Source organism: Ustilago hordei, assembly GCF_900519145.1.
Source record: "Ustilago hordei strain Uho2 genome assembly, contig: UHO2_contig_04, whole genome shotgun sequence".
Taxonomy (NCBI): domain Eukaryota; kingdom Fungi; phylum Basidiomycota; class Ustilaginomycetes; order Ustilaginales; family Ustilaginaceae; genus Ustilago; species Ustilago hordei.
The window spans coordinates 1,245,773-1,265,451 of record NW_024545261.1 but is presented as its reverse complement, the minus strand read 5'-3'; the positions used below and the strand labels follow the sequence as shown (position 1 = coordinate 1,265,451).

Sequence of the window (19,679 nt, the reverse complement as noted above, 5' to 3'; positions counted from 1 at the left end):
GCTACACTTTTTACCTCAAGCCTGTTCACCGCAGTAGCTTTACACCCTCTCATCTTTTCTCGTGTTCTAGTCTCTTGTACAAGTATGCACCATTTCTCGTTTCAAGGCTTTCTCAGTCCTCCGAGTGCTACCTGATGGCTCCTTGTGAATGTCTGAGATTCGGCTGTGCTTTTGCCTGCGTACGTCGAGCGCACAAGGGATCCCTATGATGTGCAGAGCTTGAGCCATGGTGACCCTGGGAAGGGTTCGGAACTCGGAGGAGAACGGCAGCCCACACGTGATGATGGTCTGGCTACGAAAAAGGAAGGAAGGGCTCTGCTGCCGCGAAAATGTTCCGAAAATGCATCCTTGCGAAGAAACGCAGTTGGCCGAAGCTTTTCTCGACTTGCAACACCTTCATTTTAGACCCTGCCAACAATCATCATCCATCATCATCTCGTCACAAGCCCATCATCATCAGCTCGGTCAGACTACACGATCAGCAGGTTATGATTATAACCGACCATTGTCGTCACACCTAGGAGGCTGTCCAGTGCACCACCGAGCGCGAATAGCCCGATGCGCCTCTTTCTATCGCCCATGTTGTCAGCTTAGTTCAATAGACCATCGGAAGTTCAGCACAAGGGCTAGCAACAAAGCACCTCTCTCTGGGTTGAAGTAGGCTTCAGGCAATGCGCCATGCCTCACAGCTGTGCAGAGGGCTGGCGGAGGCTGCTCGTTCCTTGGAGCGGCCTTACGTTCCTCGACATGTTCCTCTGCCTTCATCCAGCTACAGTACCCAAGCACAGCAATCGCCCACACCAACTGCCCCGAAACCCTCTACAGATCATATCTCCAATCGATCAGAGGAGTCGAGCGCCCACGATGGAGCTCAGAATGTCAGAGTCACCAAACGAATCACAGCCCTGGACTCAAATCCAACACACCAGCGCTCTCAGCAAAATTCTCCGCAACCATCTCCTTCGCCTCCACCAATAGACAGGCAACGCCATCAGTCTTCCGACAGTAGTCACTCTCTCTCCACCTCACAATCATGGGATGCTGCCGCCTCAGCCAAGCCCGAACCCCAACAAAGCAGTACTCGTGCTTTCAACAAGTCTTTCGTCCAAACGGCGGCACACGCGTATGCTGGTGCTTCCCCGAAAGGCCAGGCATCTGCAATGCGCAAGATCTTCAACGATGCTGATCAACGTGGACTACATCTTGAACTCGATCGGACAGCCCGTAAGGTAGAGCTTCTCATGGTAGCCTATCCGCGTCTGAGCAAACCTCAGGCCAATTTGCTCCTACAGACCTTTCGCCAGATCCATGCATTCCGCTCGCAAGCGCCGACCGCCCTGCTATCATGGTATGAGGATCTAGTCTGGACGACTGAACGTCAGACCCAGGGCTTGGAACAAATCGAGTCGTCACAAAGTCTTTCGCTCTTACTAAGATACGTATATCAGAAAAACGACTTACGCTCGCTCCTCCGCTTAGAAAGTCGAGCTGCGCGGATGCCCAGGACGCTGCAACAGTTAAGCGATCCGATAGCTGAGACCAAGCTGTTGCCGAAGAAATTGGGCAACTATGAAGTCGATGGCGTCGGTATTTGGCCAGAGTCTAGAGAGAATCCATGCCGTCTAGCGTTCAATCTCAAGGTGGCATATGCAGCAAAGGAGGGCAATTGGATCAAGGTCGACGAATATGTGAGTCAAGCAGGTCTCCTATCAAATAAGGTCACAGTAGGGAAGGCGAAGTCAAGATCTCGCTCAGATTTGATGTTAGATACGATCGGATGGGGCTGTCTTCTCCGGTTTGGCTTGGGAGCTGTTCGCCAGTCCGACAGTAGGAAGCGACGTGATACTCGGGCCCGCCCTGCGGAGGGAGAGACATACCAGCCAACAGTGCCCTCCACTATCTCAGACACAACGACAACATTATTAGAAGGCATAGCGGATGAAGAGAAAGCTAGACAGATACAGCAGCAGGAGGCACAAGCGCAAGCCAAACTCTCCCTGACCAAACGTCTCCTACCCCACCTCTTGCGGCACACCAGAAGTGCGCTCAAACATTCCAGCGATACTGCTGGAGATCCAAACTCTGCAGACCCAGCCACGCCGGCCTGGCTTCTTCAATCAGTGCTGACACAGCTAGCCGAAAGAGGCGACACAGCAACAACGATGCGCATTGTCCAGCTTGCGCTCTCCGAAACATCTACGCTCGACCAACATGCTCTTGTTCGCGGTGGCGCCACCAGCATCCTCAACTTGACCCTCATTGCCTGTCATCAGAACCGCGCTGTTAGTCTCACAGAGACCCTGCGCATCTTCAACAATCTCACTGGCTCAACGCTCGGACAGAGCGTTAATGATCCTGCGTCTGTTGCCAGCAAGCTTCGCGAGACGGAGGCAGATGGAGCATCCATCCAAGGGAGTGAGAGGCAAACGAAGGGAAGAAAGATCGTACCGAACGAAGAATCGTTGGTTTTGATGCTGAAGAAGGTAAGGCACCCGCTGTTTCGAGCAGCATGGACCCGAAAGTTGGTGCAAGACTTTCAGCGGCTGTTTCCGAAAGTGCGGTTGACGGGAAGGACTTATAGGATGATCATTGATCAGTGCGTTGCTACTGCTCCTGTTCTGCAACCTCGTCCGGAGGAAGCGGTCTCAGAAGACGCCCCGGCCGCGACCGAGCACATGGTAGCTAGTGGTCGTAGAGGCCGTCGTCTGCGACAGGCCGCCTCATCCACAAAGTCCTCCAGTAGCACACCGCCGACCAGCTCTACTACAGCACTGTCAGCAACCAGAGGCCCAATCATCAAACAGTCCATCCTCGCCAACACGCTACAAGACATTCTCAACCGCTTCCAACCCACCCATCCGACATCGCACTTGCATCTGAGTACAACCAACAGACGAAGGTTCGAACATACCCTACTGCGCGCACTCCGCCTGTTGAATCCTAAGAGAGATTATCATCTCCAAAAGCTTAAGGAGGGAGCGAAGCAGGGATTGGTGAAGCACCACTCAGCTGCAGTTGAGGATATCGTTCGGATCATCGGTTTGATTGCACAGGTGAAGCGTCTGGGACGGACGGAGGAAGAGCGCAGAAAAACGTCTCAAGCCAAAAACGCAGTTGTAGATTGACGTTGTCTCAGCTTCTCACGGTTGCAAAGAAATCACAAAGTTCAACACAACGACTAGATACACTTTGATGTATGTGAGTCATGAAATCGCCATTGAATGATTTGACTGTGAGCAAAAGTAGGATGCTGGTATGGGAAAGGGTATGTAAATGTATATGCATAAAATAAGACGTTCGTGAGTCTAGACAGAACAAAGTAACCAATAGATATGTAACTCGAAGGGTGATGGCGATCAAAGCTCCTCCTCGCCATCACTCATACTACTCCCCCTTCCTCTCTTTTCCTTCCTCGTCGATCCTCTTGCCGTCTGAGTTTGATGCTGCACACCACCAACAAGCCAAGCTAGATCTCTCTCAAGACGATTCCTGACCTCATCCATCGCTTTTCTGATCAATACCTCTTCCGCTTTCATCTCCACGTCCTTCCTCCCATTGGAACCTGTAGCTTCCAGCCCACGAGCCCAAGTAAGAACCATCTCCTGACTGAACATCCTCCCGTCCCCATTCACCGCCTTATCCAACCTATGCAACAGCGTTGTCCACTGCTTAAGGATTGCAGGCATGAGCACTGTCATCAGTGCATCGGGCGAAGAAGGTGAGGAGAACTCGTTACCGAGAAGGTAGGCCAAGTTGCTATGCTTGCCGTACGCATCTGCTTTCGTTGGCGACATCTGTGCGGATGAGTTGTTGAACCCGAAAGAAGGCTGGCTGGAAGCGGTGAAGAGATTGAACGCCAGACTGGACTTGGTTACGGATGGCAGCAAGGCTTCAATCCGCAACACCCTAGTTGTAAGCATAAGCAAGAATGTGAACGTCGTCGCAGGGTGGACTTCTTCCCTGTCAGCCTGCAAGCCTCGGTCTGCACGCAGCCTCTCTTCCTTATCCGCTTCCAACTCAGTCACGAAGAAAGGCAAATACCCTAACGCAGCATCAACAAAAGCTGCAACAGGAGTTCTTAACCTTGACCAAGTGTATTCATGTCTTGCTGAGCTGCCGTCTGCAACGAAAGGGATGGCTGATCGAATGGCTTTCTCCAGCTCGTCGAGCGAGGCATCGACCGAATCAAGCGATGGGGTGGGTAGAAGTGAAAGGATTTGTGCTGGCAGAGTAGCGTCCTTAGACTGCGAGAGAAGTGAGCTGAGCATGGACAGAAGTGATGGCTTGTCCATGGAAGCGAGCATCTTGCCAATGTCTACGTCGATACCGGACATTCCGACGCGGTTGGTCTGCCCCAACGCTTGTCGTTTTGTACCGGATGGCGATGCGTGATATGCATTCGTCTGCGCGACGTGTGCTGATGTCTGTGGAGAGAAGGCTGAGGATGATGCTGATGTGCATGCCGCAGCTTGTTGTGTGGGCGAGTGTTGGAGGTGGAATGGTTCGGCATGGTTCATCATCGGTCCAAAGCCGAGTCCAGCACGAATGCGTTTTGGCAAGACCATACGCTTCTGCTCATGGGAAGGATTGAAAGAATCGGAGCCGAGTCGAGAGCGCTGTTGTGAGTGTCCCATGTCCTCATCATCGTCAACATCTTCATCTGCATCTTCAGAGTCCCGCCTGCGCTTCGCCTCTGAACGTCTTGAAGGTGATGACGCAGATGGCAAGGCGGAGGACGTCGATGCACTTCCGAAACCAAACATGGGCGATGCGCTGGATGTCGGGGCTGGTGAGCCATTGTTACCTCCAAAGGAAGATCCAAAGCCAAAGCCGAAGCCCAGTGGACTGGGAGCATGATGGACAGGAGCACTGTTGAAGGGTATCTGGTGATTGGGATTTGCAGTCACAGCTGGCGAAGATGATCGGGATGGCGAGGCGGACATGACCGAAAAGAGGCCTGATACGGACATGCTCAATGTGACTGGTAAGAATGCGAGTCGAGGCCTGAACTATTCGAAGGGGGCACAGATTGGGGGAATGAAGGTGTTGAGTGGAAGGTGAGGCCCGCGACGTCAGGCTTGTATCCTCCTCCACCGAGGAAGAAGTACAGCAGCGATGATCTACTTTAGGCTACGAGATGGTTGAGATGAGGGTGAAGGAAGATGATGGAAGAGAGTGGAGACATGAGTAGAGACTACGGCTGAGTGTGTGTGTGTGTGTGTGTGTGTGTGTGTGTGTGTGTGTGTGTGTGTGTGTGTGTGTGTGTGTGTGTTTGGCTGCCCGATCGCCACTCTGACCAGTCGCAGTGTCACACAACAAAATTGTTGTGATTCCAAAGAGAGAGAGAGGTGTAGAAAATGTTGAAAAGTGAAGACGTTTGAGTCCCGATAACTGGCGATCGGGGAGAGTCTAAGTACGATGTCACTGCTGGTTTAGACAGAAACATATATACTCAATTGACTAAGTGAACATGGCGAGAACCTAGTGTTCTCGAGCTAAATATATATACATCTCTGAAGCTGATACCGAGTGTGGCTATCTGTAAGCAGTCGCGCACCTGAAACCAGTAGGGGGTTTCAGTTTTTTTTTTTTTTTTTTTTTTTTTTTTTTTTTTTTGGAAACTCATGTTTTTTTTTTGAGTTTTCACTTGTGTCAAATATTCATTTCTTACATAAGCTCTGCCATTTTGGAAAATACTCTAATTTTTGAAAACACTGCTTCAGCTGGACAGTTGCAGCAAGTTGAAGTTTTCGTATAATTGATGATGATAGATGGGAGAGAGAGAGAGCGAGGAGTGAAAAGGAGTCTATATATATATACAAAAGAGGAGTGGCAGAGAGCCGCATCGACTGCAGAGCAAAACAAAGCATTTGTCTTGAGTAGGTTGTGACACATGCAGCCTGTGCTCGGATGCTCAAGCCTTTTACTTGGCCATAAGCACTACCTTCATGGTCTCTACACTTTGTGTAGCTTTATCTACTTCAACTCCCCCCCCTCAACAGCATATGTACCCTGTTCACTATGCTGTTGTTTCAAGGTATGTCCTCCATTCTTCAACACCATCGCATAGCTCAGGGACTCCATTTCATATGCTGCTGCCAGTATTTGCAGGTGTAGCCCAGATCTTGCTTGCTGCATTGCCTGTCTCCCAATTGGCTTTGTGAGTACATCTGCCAGATTTCTTGTGGTGTCCACATACTTGATCTGCACCCTTCCCTCTTGGACATTGTTACAGATGAAGTGATACTTGGTGTTGATGTGCTTAAGCTTCCAGTGCTGTGCTGGGTCTTTACTAACCTGTATGCAACCAGTGTTGTCTGAGTAGACCATCAGGGTGCCTGTGGCAATGCCAATCGAGCATAGCAGCTGCTTGAGGAAGAGCACCTCACATGTTGTTTCTGTGGCTGCAATGAACTCCACCTCAATGGCAGACAATGATATGCATTTTTGTGTCACTGACTTCCAGGCTGTCATGGGCCTGGGTGCGCAGAACGAGGAAAGACCGAAGTTCATATGAAGGTAGTGCAGGAATCGTGGAATCGGGTAGATCGTAGGAGCTGCGACAGAGCTCACTGAGATCGGCAATAGAATCAGCTCTATGGCAGACCACAGCGAAATTGGCATGAGCATCGTTGATATCACGAATCCCACCAGAATCTGCAGCAAGCGAGATCATGTGGCAGATTCCGTGGAGATCGGTAGTAAGGATGTCTGTATGATGATTCACACATGAGAGGGACCGAGCTCAGCAACACGCGGTCAGTTACCACTCAGGGGCCACAGGACAGGAGTAGAAGAGAACTGTCACCAGGCAAAGGAAGGAGATCTGTGTATAGGACACCAGCGAAAGGGACATGAAGAGGAGGAGCAGTGTTGATGAAGTCAACACAGCTCAGGAAAGACAGGAGGGACAAGGTTTGATATGGAGGAGGTGCCTCCTTGGAGATCCCTGTGCAGTACTCGATGAAGAGGGTACCCTCTGGAGAGAGGGAGCAGGAGCAGTGTCACTGATGATGCTGCGAAGAGGTATATAGTCCTACCTCCTCATCACAAATGGTTGAGTGGATCCTCATCCACTCTACTCATCAAACAAACTAGTATTACTTCAAGCAATAAGTAACATTAGTTCACAGTCAGCATAAGTAGTAATCAACAGATTGCTCCTCATCGAAGTGCATGTGTTGTATCACCATTTCCTGATGTCTGAAGGTGGTTCGTAGCAACCAGCAGTCTGGATAACAATAGAACTGAAGGCAGATGTCCACTGTGGCCCGGGGATCACTTCAAGTGCTAGCCAACACACTGGACACTTGTGTCAGCATCATCAATCCATACTCACACCAGACCATTGGTGTCAACATTGAGCTCACTTAGAGTCATATTGTAGTCTGATCGTGCCAAGCTACCTCTGGACGGAGTGTCCACAGCAGTTAGTCGAAATCTGTCATAGCGATAATACAACTACAGATTCTAATGAGAAAAGCGGCAGAGATGGTTCTGTCGCATATTTCACTAAGAATCGAAATACCATTAGCACTGTTGCATAATTCAACAGAATCGGTGATAGTATCAATACTACCACAGATCTCAGGTTTCAGGCATGCAACTGCTGACATTAGAGTGGATCATTCAAGCAGCACCCCACGATCATGATGACAGACCAAGGCCTCAATGATAAGCTCAACCAGCTTCTAGCACTATTGGAAGCTCAACTCGAGCTCACCAGGCAAGGCCAATGAGAAGAGCGACTTCGCCATGCTCACCTAAGCAGAGAAGAGATGATTGAGTTCTTGCAATCAGAAGATCAAGCAGGAGGAGATGAATCCATGCTAGGAGACCCTCAGACTCCTACACCAGCATCACGACCAAGATGATCAGTCTTGTTCATGGCCATAGATGAGCAAGACGATGTTAATTATGAAAAGTATGCATCACCCACTGGGCCAAGGTACTACAAACCCAGGGTGGATCCATATAGTAGGACTAGGATGGAACCTTATGCCCCAGACTTGGAGGAGGATCCTAGTGTATTGGCAGATCTCTCTCAATCAAAGCCAATCGCCACACCCTTTCCTAAGTTTAATCCGCGAGATGTGGAGATATTCATTCTCGAAGCTGAAGCCTGGTTTAAGTTTAATCAGGTATATGAGCAAACAAGAATGATCAACCACATGGGCTCTCAATTGGAAGGGAATGCACAGGAGTGGTGGACCTCCAAGCTCCAAATTGACAGGGCACATGAAGGGAGGTTATTCAATGACTGGCACTACTTTACAGAACGGCTGTCAGAACAATTCAATCCCCAGAATGCTAGAATGGAAGCCTACAACAAGCTGTTGGCTCTCAAGCTCACTAGCGATGCACCCAGTGCCACCACATGCCATGTGGAACATTTCAGAGACTTGGAAGGACAAGTCAATCTGGATGATAATGAACTTATCATTGACTTGTTCAGAGGCAGTCTCACATGTAGTCTGCAAGAAAAGTTTGAGCGTAACTGTCAGGGGTCTCGCGCCTGAAACCCAGGTCGGTCTGTCGAGATACTTGGTGACTATCAAACTGTGCGACAGCTATTGTCTCGGTATTGGTGACTATCAAGTTGCACAGTGACAGCAGGTGGCGTTCATTGTATATACTATCGTAGGTTTTGGCTGACCTCTGTGGACACTCTGTTCAGGGGTAGCTCAGCACAATCAATATCAATACTTCGGTTATGATGACACCAAGGTCTGGTGTGAGTGTTGATGATGATGAGGTTGATGACATTGGTGATAAGGTTGGTGAGTGTTGATGATAATGAGGTTGATGGTGTTGGTGATAAGGTTGGTGGTGTCAACACGAGTGTCCAGTGTGTTGACTTTGACACTTGAAGTGATCCCCGGACCGCAGTGGACTACTGCCTTTGGTTCTATCTATATCTGGACCGCTAACCTACTATGGGGCGCCTACAGACGTCAGGTAGTGGTGATACAACACACACACTACGATGAGGAGCAACCTTGATAGATTGCTGCTATGCTGACTGTAACTAATGAGTACTTGTGTTTCTAAAGTATTGACTAGTTGTATGGTGAGTAGAGTGGATGAGGATCCACTCGACCTATGATGATGATGAGAAAGCATGGTTATATACCTCTTCACAGCATTGCCAGCGATGCTGCTCCTGCTCTCTCTCCAGAGAGTACCTTCTTCATTGAGTACTGCTCAGGGGCCTCTCCTGCTTGGCACCCCTGTGCCTCTTGAGTGGTGTCGACTCCTTCGACACTGCTCCTCCTCCTCATGACCTGGTGTCGACTCCTTCGACACTGCTCCTCTTCCTCAGGACCTGCCTGCGAGTGTCCTATACACTGCTCCTTCTCCTTTGACCGGTGACAGTTGTCATGGGCCTAGATGCTCAAGAAGCAGGAGGGTCACTGGTTCATATGGAAGGAGCACAGGTATCGAAGATCTAGTCGATACCAGGAGAGAGCATGGTCATAGTGCAGTCTCCATGGAGACCATGGACTCCTACGGACTCACATGCAAAGGAGGACACGAGCCACATGCGAGGAGGGCCAGGCACAGCCACGAGGAGGACCAAGCTCAAGGAGCAGGCACAGCCACGAAGAGGACCAAGCTCAGATGGTTACCACTCAGGGGCTCGAGAGACAAGAGTCAAAGGAACTGTCACAGGTCATGAGGAGGAGCAGTGTCGAAGGAGTCGACACCACTCAAGAGGCACAGGGGTGCCAAGCAGGAGAGGCCCCTGAGCAGTACTCAATGAAGAAGGTACTCTCTGGAGAGAGAGCAGGAGCAGCATCGCTGGCAATGCTGTGAAGAGGTATATAACCATGCTTTCTCATCATCATAGGTCAAGTGGATCCTCATCCACTCTACTCACCATAACTAGTTATCACTTCAGCATAAGTATATATTAGTTTCAGTCAGCATAGCAGCAATCTATCAAGGTTGCTCCTCATCATAGTGTGTGTGTTGTATCACCACTACCTGACGTCTGTAGGCGCCCCATAGTAGGTTAGCGGTCCAGATATAGATAGAACCAAAGGCAGTAGTCCACTGCGGTCCGGGGATCACTTCAAGTGTCAAAGTCAACACACTGGACACTCGTGTTGACACCACCAACCTTATCACCAACACCATCAACCTCATTATCATCAACACTCACCAACCTTATCACCAATGTCATCAACCTCATCATCATCAACACTCACACCAGACCTCGGTGTCATCATAACCAAAGTATTGATATTGATTGTGCTGAGCTACCCCTGAACGGAGTGTCCACAGAGGTCAGCCAAAACCTACAATAGTATATACAATGAATGCCACCTGCTGTCACTGTGCAACTTGATAGTCACCAATACCGAGACAATAGCTGTCACACAGTTTGATAGTCACCGAGTATCTCGACAGACCGACCTGGGTTTCAGGTGCGAGACCCCTGACATTACATATTCCACAGAGATTAGGGACAAGGAGGATTGTATGACAGATCCATTGGAGATGAGTGGCAAGGACCCCCTGACACCACCCTGATGAAACAGGGGGCTGACTCCACAATGAACTCAGAGCAGGAGGATGGGTGAGATGAAAGGTGGGGCAGGTTGCCATTCAGATGAGGTGGGAAAGGCCCCTATCCAGTAGTGAAGCAGCACAAAGACTCTCCATCCACAAGGGGCAAGAGAAGCAGTGCTAAGAAGTGGTATTGTAAGACAGGCAGGACAAGGGAGGAGGAACAGTGTTGGAGGAAGTCTTTCAGAGCAGGGGCAAGTGTCACTGGTGACACTTGGCAAATAGTTATATAGCCATGCTCCCCATCATAGCAGTCAAGTGGATCTCCATCCACTCTACACCATACACAACTAGTTATCACTTCACTTAAGTATACCTTAGTTACAGTCAGCAAAGTCGCAATCAAGTAGATTGCTTCCATCATAGCGCGTGTGTTGTATCACCACTCCCTGACGTCCAAAGGCGGTGTCATGGGGCTGGATGTGCAAGAAGTAGGAAGATCCATCAAACTCATATGAAGGGAGCACAGGAATCAAGGAATTGGGCAGATTGTAGGATTTGCAGCAGAGTTCACTGAGATCTGTGGTAGAGATGGCTCTATGACAGATCTCACCTAGATCAGCACAAGCAAAGTTGATATCACAAATCCCACCAGGATCTGCAGTAAGCATGATTGTATGGCAGATTCCACAGAGATCAGTGGCAAAGACAGTCGTAAGGCAAACTTCACATGTGAAGGGGACCAAGCTTTGCCAAGAAGGGGACTGAGCTCAGAAGCATACAGCTGGTTACCACTCAGGGGTCACAAGATGAAGACCAGGAGAACTGTTGCCAGTGGGAGGAAGAAGAGCTGTGACCAGGACACTGGCAAACAGGTTATGAAGAGGAAGAGCAGTGTTGAGGAAATTGACACCTAGTTCAAGAAGGACAGATAGGAGGGACGAGGAGGAGGAGCAGTGTCATGGGCAATGCTGCAGGCATGGTATATAACCATGCTCCTCGTCATAGCAAGTGAGTGGATCTTCATCCACTCTACACCATAATAACTAGTATCACTTCTACATCAAGTACATTAGTTTCAGTCAGCATAGTCACAATCAAGTAGATTGCTCTCATTGCAGTGCATGTGTCATATCACTGCTCACTGATGTCCAAAGGTGGTTCATAGCAAACCTGCAGTCCAGATAAGATAGAACCAAAGGCAGTCGTCCACTGTGGTCTGGGGATCACCTCAAGCTTACAGTTGACACACTGGACACTCATGTCAGCACCACAAATCATATTGCTCACACCAGACCTTGGTGTCAGTACCAGTCCAAATCAGTTATTGATCATGCTGAGCTACCTCTGGACAGAGTGTCCACAGTGGTCAGTCGAAACCTGCAATAGCAAAACCATTACTACAGTTCTGAACGAGAAAAGTGATAAAGACAACTCTACTACATATCTTGCCAAGAATTGTAATACCACAAGCATTGTTGCATAACTCGACAGAATTTGTAATAGACACAACTCTATCACAGATTTCAGGTTTCAGGTGCATGACCTCTGACAGGCGGTTCATAGCAAACCAGCAGTCTGGATAAAGATAGAACCAAAGGCAGTTGTCTGCTGCAGTCTGGGAATCACCTCAAGCATTCAGTCGACACACTGGACACTTGTGTTGACAACATCAACTATCTCAATCACACCAGACCTTGGTGACTTGCAATACATTCAAGTTATTGATCATGCTGAGCTACCTCTGGACAAAGTGTCCACAGTGGTTAGTTGAAACCTGCAATAGTAAAACCATTACTGCATCTTTGGGCAAGAAAAGTAATAGAGATGTCTCTACTACATATCTTGACAAGAATCATAATACCTCTAGCATTGTTGCATATCTCGACAGGTTTCGTAATAGATGCGTTTCTATTACAGATATCAGGTTTTGGGCATGCGACCTCTGACAGTATGGATTAGGACTTTGCATCTCACTTGGCTGCAGTCACCAAGTATCCCTGGTTCGAGATGTTTCATAAGATATTGTCAAAGCGCCCATCTGTTGGCCCTGTCACCCTTGTGACTAGTGGTGCCTATGATCCTCTTCAAGCCTCACTGTCCAGCAATGGTGATACAGGCAATGCCATGGAAGAAGACAACAATCTGTTCCCTTTGTGTCACTCAATTCCTGGCCTTGAAAGCCTTGCTGAAGGTGCTCCTGATGATCCCATTGGGCCAAGAGTCCTCTCTTTGTTGTCTAGTGCCTTCCCCTCCCCATCCACTTTGTCCAATCCCTTTGGTTCACCAGCTGCTGCTCCATGCAATTGTTTGGCTAGCACTGCCTTTGGTGTTGATCAAGAACCTGAAAGCACTGGCATCAGCTCCCCTATGAAGAAAACCTTGGCTTCCAAGAAATGAGAAGACATTGCTGATCTCATGTGAGCTTGCACAGCTGAATCTTGTCATGGGCCTGAATGCTCAGGAAGCAGGAGGGTCACTGGTTCATATGGAAGGAGCACAGGTATTGGAGATCTAGTCGATACCAGTGGTGAGCATGGTCATAGTGCAGTCTCCATGGAGACCATGGACTCCTAAAGACTCACATGCAAAGGAGGACTGAGCCCATATGCGAGGAGGGCCAGGCACAGCCATGAAGAGGACCAAGCTCAAGGAGCATGCAGATGGTTACCACTCAGGGGCTCGAGAGACAAGAGTCAAAGGAACCATCACCAGTCAAAGGAGGAGGAGCAGTGTCGAAGGAGTCGACACAGCTCAAGAGGCACAAGGGTGCCAAGCAAGCAGGATAGCAAGGAGGAGGAGCAGTGTCGAAGGAGTCGATAGCTCAAGGAGGACAGGAGTGGTGCCAGAGGGGCCCCCTGTACAGTACTCGATGAAGAAGGTACTCTCTGGAGAGAGAGCAGGAGCAGCATCACTGGTGACACTGTGAAGAGATATATAACCATGCTTTCTCATCATCAAAGGTCAAGTGGATCCTCATCCACTCTACACACATCATAACTAGTTATCACTTCAGCATAAGTATATATTAGTTTCAGTCAGCATAGCAGCAATCTATCAAGGTTGCTCCTCATCATAGTGCATGTGTTGTATCACCACTACCTGATGTCCAAAGGCAACCCATAGCAGGTCAGTGGTCCGGATTAAGATAGAACCAAAGGCAGTAGTCCACTGTGGTCCAGGGATCACCTCAAGCATCAGTCAACACACTGGACACTCATGTTGACACCACCAACCTTATCACCAACACCATCAACCTCATTATCATCAACATTCACCAACCTTATCACCAACACCATCAACCTCATCATCATCAACACTCACACCAGACCTTGGTGTCATCATAACCTATGCATTGATATTGATTGTGTCGAGCTACCCCTGAATGGAGTGTCCACAGAGGTCAGCCGAAACCTATGATAGTATATACAATGAACACCACCTGCTGTCATCACACAATTTGATAGTCGCCGAGTGACTAGCTCATCAACACCAATACTGAGACAATAGCTGTTGCACAGTTTGATAGTCACCAAGAATCTCGACAGACCGACCTGGGTTTCAGGTGCGAGACACCTGACATTAGAGTGGATTGTTCAAGCAGCTCCTCATGATCACCATGACAGATCCAGACCTCAACAATAAGCTCAATAGACTACTCACTCTATTGGAAGCCCAGCTAGAGCTTACCAGGCAGGGTCAATGAGAGGAACGACTACAATGAGCTCATCTGAGCAGGGAGGAGACGATTGACCTCTCTCACTCAGAAGACCAAGCAGGAGGAGGAGATGAGTCTATGATAGGAGACCCACATACTCCTACTCCAGCTCCACGACCAAGATGATCAGTCTCATTTGTCAACCTGGATGAGCAGGATGACATCAACTATGAGAAGTATGCTTCACCTACTGGGCCAAGATATGTCAAGACTAAGGTGGACCCCTACAGCAGGACCAGGATGGACCCTTACCCCCTGGACCAAGAGGAGGACACCAGCATCATGACAGAGAGGTCGAAGCCCATTGCCACCCCATTTCCAAAGTTCAATCCCCAAGATGTGGAGATCTTCATTCTAGAAGCCAAAGCATGGTTTAAGTTCAACCAGGTGTATGAGCAGTCTAGGATGATCAATCACATGGGTGCTCAACTGGAAGGGACAGCACAAGAGTGGTGGACCTCCAAGCTCCATATTGATAGAGCTAGAGAAGGAAGGTTGTTCAATGATTGGCACTACTTCACAGAGCGACTGTCAGAGCAGTTCAACCCATGCAATGCTAGGATGGAGGCATACAACAAGCTGTTGGCTCTCAGACTCTCAAGTGATGCTCCTGGTGCCACCACACATCATGTAGAGTGGTTCAGAGACTTGGAGGGACAGGTCAACCTAGATGACAATGAGCTAGTGATTGATCTCTTCCAAGGTAGTCTCACTTGCAGCATACAGGAGAAGTTTGAGAGGAACCCACCTGGGAAGAGATGGGAGTGGTACCGAGAGGTTGAGGAGATCAATCGACAGAGGATGCTACTACAGCAGTCCTCAGCTAGACACTCACTCCCAAATGCCACATCACCTCCACTAAGAACTGGGTCTTGGCCAATTCAAAGTTCAATTCCCATATGTCAACCCCCTCAACCTTATCCAGCTCGATCACCAGCACAAGCAACTACCCAAAACCTAAATCGACCAACTAATCGACCCCTTCCTCACCAATCCACCCAAACCTCGAAGCAAGGAAGCCCTGCTCCATCAGGTACCAACACCTGTCATGTATGCAAGGGTATCGGCCATTGGGCCAGAGACTGCCCCAGCAGGAGGGTAGACCCTCTTAGCTCTCGACCCATGGGATCAAAGGTTATGGTCACCACAGCAGACCCCTTCGAGGAGGCCACCGACTCAGGAGATGGCCACACAGGCAGCACTGAGATGGGTGACCCCGAGGCCATGGACCTCAGCTCATACCAGCAACCCATGGACCCTGATCACAAGGAGGAGCATGATGATGACGACAATGAGGGAAACGTCAGTGGGGTGATGCACTGATGGCATGCATTGCTCTACAAACCTCCTCGCCATCACTCTGTATATATCAAGATTGTCAAGTATGTTTCTCTACCAGTGGAGGCAAAGCAGTACTGGAGCTTTCTGGAATGGTTCAAGACCATCCTGCTCGGATACTAGCTGATACCAGTGCTGGTTTGTCCATAGTCTCAGATTCTTTCATTAGTAAGTACCAAATACCCACAAAACCCATAAAAACAAGATTGATCCATGGTGTCACCAGACACCAACTCTCCATCAATAGTTCTGCGAGCATGCAGGTATCTATTGGTACACACAATCTGGGTGTGGTCGAAGCTTCAGTAGCCGACACTGCTGACTATGACCTCATCCTGGGGTTCACTGAGCTACAGAGGCTCAAACCCACCATACAATGGGATACGGGCCAGCTGGAGTTCAAGACTCAGGAGCAGGACTGACCCCCAAGGAGACCCCCTGAAGCAGCAAGAGCAGGGGACCTAACCATGAGGAGACCAACCCTTCATGGTAACGAGTTTGTCTCAGCAGAGCGCATACTACGAGCAGCTCTGGAAGATGGACCCATAGGGTTCATGCTGTTAGAGGAGCCACCATCATCACTCCCAGCCTTTGGTTTTGTACCTACAGGCGCAGACAAAGGAGTCGAGATGGAGGTGGAGGTAGATAAGGTGGTGACGGCTGCAGACATACCAAAGCCATACCAACACCTGCGAGATGTGTTTGATGAGGTGGAAGCAGACAAGCTGCCCCATCATACCGAGCATGATCTCCACCTCGAGTTGATAGAAGGAGGTAAGCCACCTCAAGGGCCCCTATACCTTAAGGGACCCAAGGAGATGTCTGAGTTGAGGAGATACTTGGATGAGAACCTCGAGAAGGGGTTCATAAGACCATCGAAGAGCCCGGCACGATCACCAGTGCTCTTCGTACCAAAGAAGGATGGAGGTCTCAGACTCTGTGTGGACTACAGAGGTCTCAACGAGATCACTGTCAAGAACAGGGCACCATTGCCCCTCATCGAGGAGCAGCTGTTCTTACTCAGGAAGGCAAGGATCTATACCAAGCTAGACCTTAGAGCAGCATACAACCTCATCCGGATTGCTAAAGGAGATGAATGGAAGACAGCTTTTGGCACTCAGTTGGGACTCTATGAGTACCTAGTGATGCCCTTTGGCCTAGCCAATGCTCCGGCTCACTTCCAGTCATTCATCAATGACATCTTCCGAGACATCATTGGGATATATGTGGTAGTATACCTAGATGACTTCCTGATCTTCAGTGACACTGAAGAAGCACATGTGAAGCATGTCACTGAGGTCCTCACTCGCTTAAGGAGCAACAGGCTCTTTGCTAAGCTGTCAAAGTGTGAGTTCCACACCAAGACAGTTGAGTTCCTGGGGTACATCATCAAGCCAACAGGCATAGAGATGGACCCAGAAAAGGTGCGCACTGTCAAGGAGTGGCCAATGCCGGAGTCAATCCATGACATCCAGAGGTTCCTGGGTTTTGCCAACTTCTATCGAAGGTTCATAGCCCACTTTGCTCGCATAGCCAAGCCCTTGACAGCACTGGTAAAGCCTATAGAACGGTTCAAGAAGTTCGAGCTACCAGAGGAGGCCCAACAGGCCTTCCACAAGCTCATCCAGGCCTTCACATCAGCAGGAGTGCTTCAGCACTTCGACTACCACCTTCCAACAAGGTTGGAGACTGATGCAAGTGACTTTGCTATAGCAGGAGTACTCAAGCAGGAGCATGAAGGACGATGGCATCCAGTGGCCTTCTACTCTAGGAAGATGTCTTCTGCCGAGAAGAACTATGAGATCCATGATAAGGAGCTCCTAGCTGTGGTCGCCTGCCTCACTCAGTGGCGACACATGCTAGCTGGACTACCGAACCAACTGGTCATCCTCACTGACCATGAAGCCCTCAAGTACTTCAAGTCACAGAGACGCATCACAGGCCGACAAGCTCGATGGGCAATACTACTAGCAGACTTCGACTTCATATTGCAGTATCGACCAGGAGACAAAGGTGGTGAACCCGATGCTCTCACCAGAAGGACAGACATGCAACCAGCCGGTGAAGAGCAGGATCACAATGTGAGGCAACTACTGCCTCCTCGAGTGTTCAAGGAGACAGCAGACCATGACTCGCTCCTAGTGGCCCCCATGATCTCGATGGAGTCCATAGCATCAAAAGGTCTCAAAGACCTGGTCAAGATCTTCCAGCCTTTAGACCAAGAGCTACAGGAGATACATAGGAAGAAGCCCTTCGAGCTCAAGGACGACCTATGGTACAGTGGAGGAAGGTTGGTTATCCCCAAAGTAATCATGCCAGGGAGGACCAACAACCGACACTCAAGGAGTGCCAAAGAGGTAGATGGACAGTCTCTCTCTGTAGAGCATCTGCGATTCATGGTGATGACCCAATGCCATGATGGTATCACTGCTGGACACGTAGGAAGAGATGCTACCATCAAGGCAGCTCAACGACATTACTGGTGGCCAAACATGACAGCTTGGATTGCAGACTATGTAGCAAGTTGTCCTGTATGTGCTAGGTACAAAGCTCCTCGTCATCGTCCATATGGTTTGCTACAGCCACTAGCAACACCAGACAGGCCCTGGGGCTCCATATCCCTTGACTTCATCAAAGGACTACCACCATCGAAGAAGTATGACTCCAAGACCTATGACTCTATCTTAGTCATTGTTGACAGGTTAACCAAGTTTGCCATACTAGCTCCAACCCATAAGACAGTCACGGCCAAACAGACTGCAGTGTTGCTATACGGACACATGGTTAGACTTTCCGGATACCCAGATCACATGGTCTCGGACCGAGGCAGGCAGTTCATATCAGGAGCATGGAAGGCATTTGCAGAACAAATGGGTGTGAAGCACTCACTTAGCATGGCTTACCATCCTCAAACTGATGGTCAGACAGAGAGGGTCAATCAGGTCATAGAGCAATACCTAAGGATGTACTGCAACTATGAGCAGGATGACTGGGCCAACCTGCTGGACACTGCAGCCTTTGTGTACAACAACACAGTCCACAACAGCATTGGTGTCTCACCATTCTTTGCATGCTATGGATGGAACCCCAAAGCTCATCCTGACATCCCTCAATGACTAGGAGTCAATGATCCAGGTTGCTTCGAGTACCTCATGGATGGAAAGGAGCATTGCAAGTACCTCCAGGAGCAGATCAGAGAGGCACAATGTAGATCAGTAGACCAGTATAACAGGAAGCACAAGGACATCAAGTTTAAGGTGGGCAATATGGTCTATATCAACTGTCGAAACTGGAAGACAAGGAGACCCACACCCAAGTTAGATACCCAGTTTGCAGGACCCTACCCAGTTCAGGAACAGGTAGGACACCGAGCTTATTGAATCACATTGCCAGCAAACCTTAGGGTGCATGATGTGTTCCATGTCTCCATGCTCGAGCCAGCAAGAACAAGTTCTCTCCCTCAATGTGCTGAACAGCCCACCATACCATCACTTCCAGATGAGGACCTTGACTTCGAAGTCGAAGCACTCATCAACAAACGTTCACACAATGGGACTACAGAGTACAAAGTGTTGTGGAGAGGGTACTCAGAAGAAGCTGCTTCATGGGAACCAGTAGAGAACCTCAACTGCCCCGACCTCATCCAGGAGTATGAGGTGTCGGAGGGGGGACGAGCGAGTAGACAAAGTAGAGAAAGGAGGAGAGAACAGGAGGAGTAGAGAGAGGAAGAGGAAGGATGATGTTGGTGATGTTGTCGAGGAGGAGGAGGAGGAGGAGTCAGCATGAACCAGACCAGAGCATGCCTCGACGGAGCTCGGCTCTTAAGAGGGGGGTAGTGTCATGGGCCTGGATGCTCAAGAAGCAGGAGGGTCACTGGTTCATATGGAAGGAGCACAGGTATCGAAGACCTAGTCGATACCAGTAGAGAGCATGGTCATAGTGCAGTCTCCATGGAGACCATGGACTCCTATGGACTCACATGCAAAGGAGAACCAAGCCACATGCAAGGAGGGCCAGGCACAGCCACAAGGAGGACCAAGCTCAAGGAGCAGGCACAGCCACGAAGAGGACCAAGCTCAGATGGTTACCACTCAGGGGCTCGAGAGACAAG

The 19,679-nt window shown here is 49.5% G+C and overlaps 4 protein-coding genes across 4 annotated transcripts; 3 read left to right on the top strand and 1 right to left on the bottom strand.

The window, feature by feature from the left end:
* Positions 1–671: 671 nt before the first annotated feature.
* On the top strand, positions 672–3,125 carry UHO2_02761 (uncharacterized protein; the record flags this gene model as incomplete). Its single annotated transcript, XM_041555549.1, has 1 exon — positions 672–3,125. The coding sequence occupies one exon, from the start codon at positions 672–674 to the stop codon at positions 3,123–3,125; it is 2,454 nt and encodes an 817-aa protein (XP_041411483.1).
* Positions 3,126–3,356: 231 nt separating this feature from the next.
* UHO2_02760 (uncharacterized protein) lies at positions 3,357–4,970 on the bottom strand (the record flags this gene model as incomplete). The annotated part of the gene is made up of 1 exon (XM_041555548.1): positions 3,357–4,970. One exon carries the CDS (start codon positions 4,968–4,970, stop codon positions 3,357–3,359), a length of 1,614 nt encoding a protein of 537 aa, XP_041411482.1.
* A 9,161-nt stretch (positions 4,971–14,131) lies between these two features.
* UHO2_02759 (uncharacterized protein) lies at positions 14,132–15,553 on the top strand (the record flags this gene model as incomplete). Its single annotated transcript, XM_041555547.1, has 2 exons — positions 14,132–14,210; positions 14,361–15,553. 2 exons carry the CDS (start codon positions 14,132–14,134, stop codon positions 15,551–15,553), a joined length of 1,272 nt encoding a protein of 423 aa, XP_041411481.1.
* A 482-nt stretch (positions 15,554–16,035) lies between these two features.
* Positions 16,036–18,684, top strand: UHO2_02758 (uncharacterized protein; the record flags this gene model as incomplete). The annotated part of the gene is made up of 1 exon (XM_041555546.1): positions 16,036–18,684. The coding sequence occupies one exon, from the start codon at positions 16,036–16,038 to the stop codon at positions 18,682–18,684; it is 2,649 nt and encodes an 882-aa protein (XP_041411480.1).
* Between the last annotated feature and the right edge of the window lie 995 nt (positions 18,685–19,679).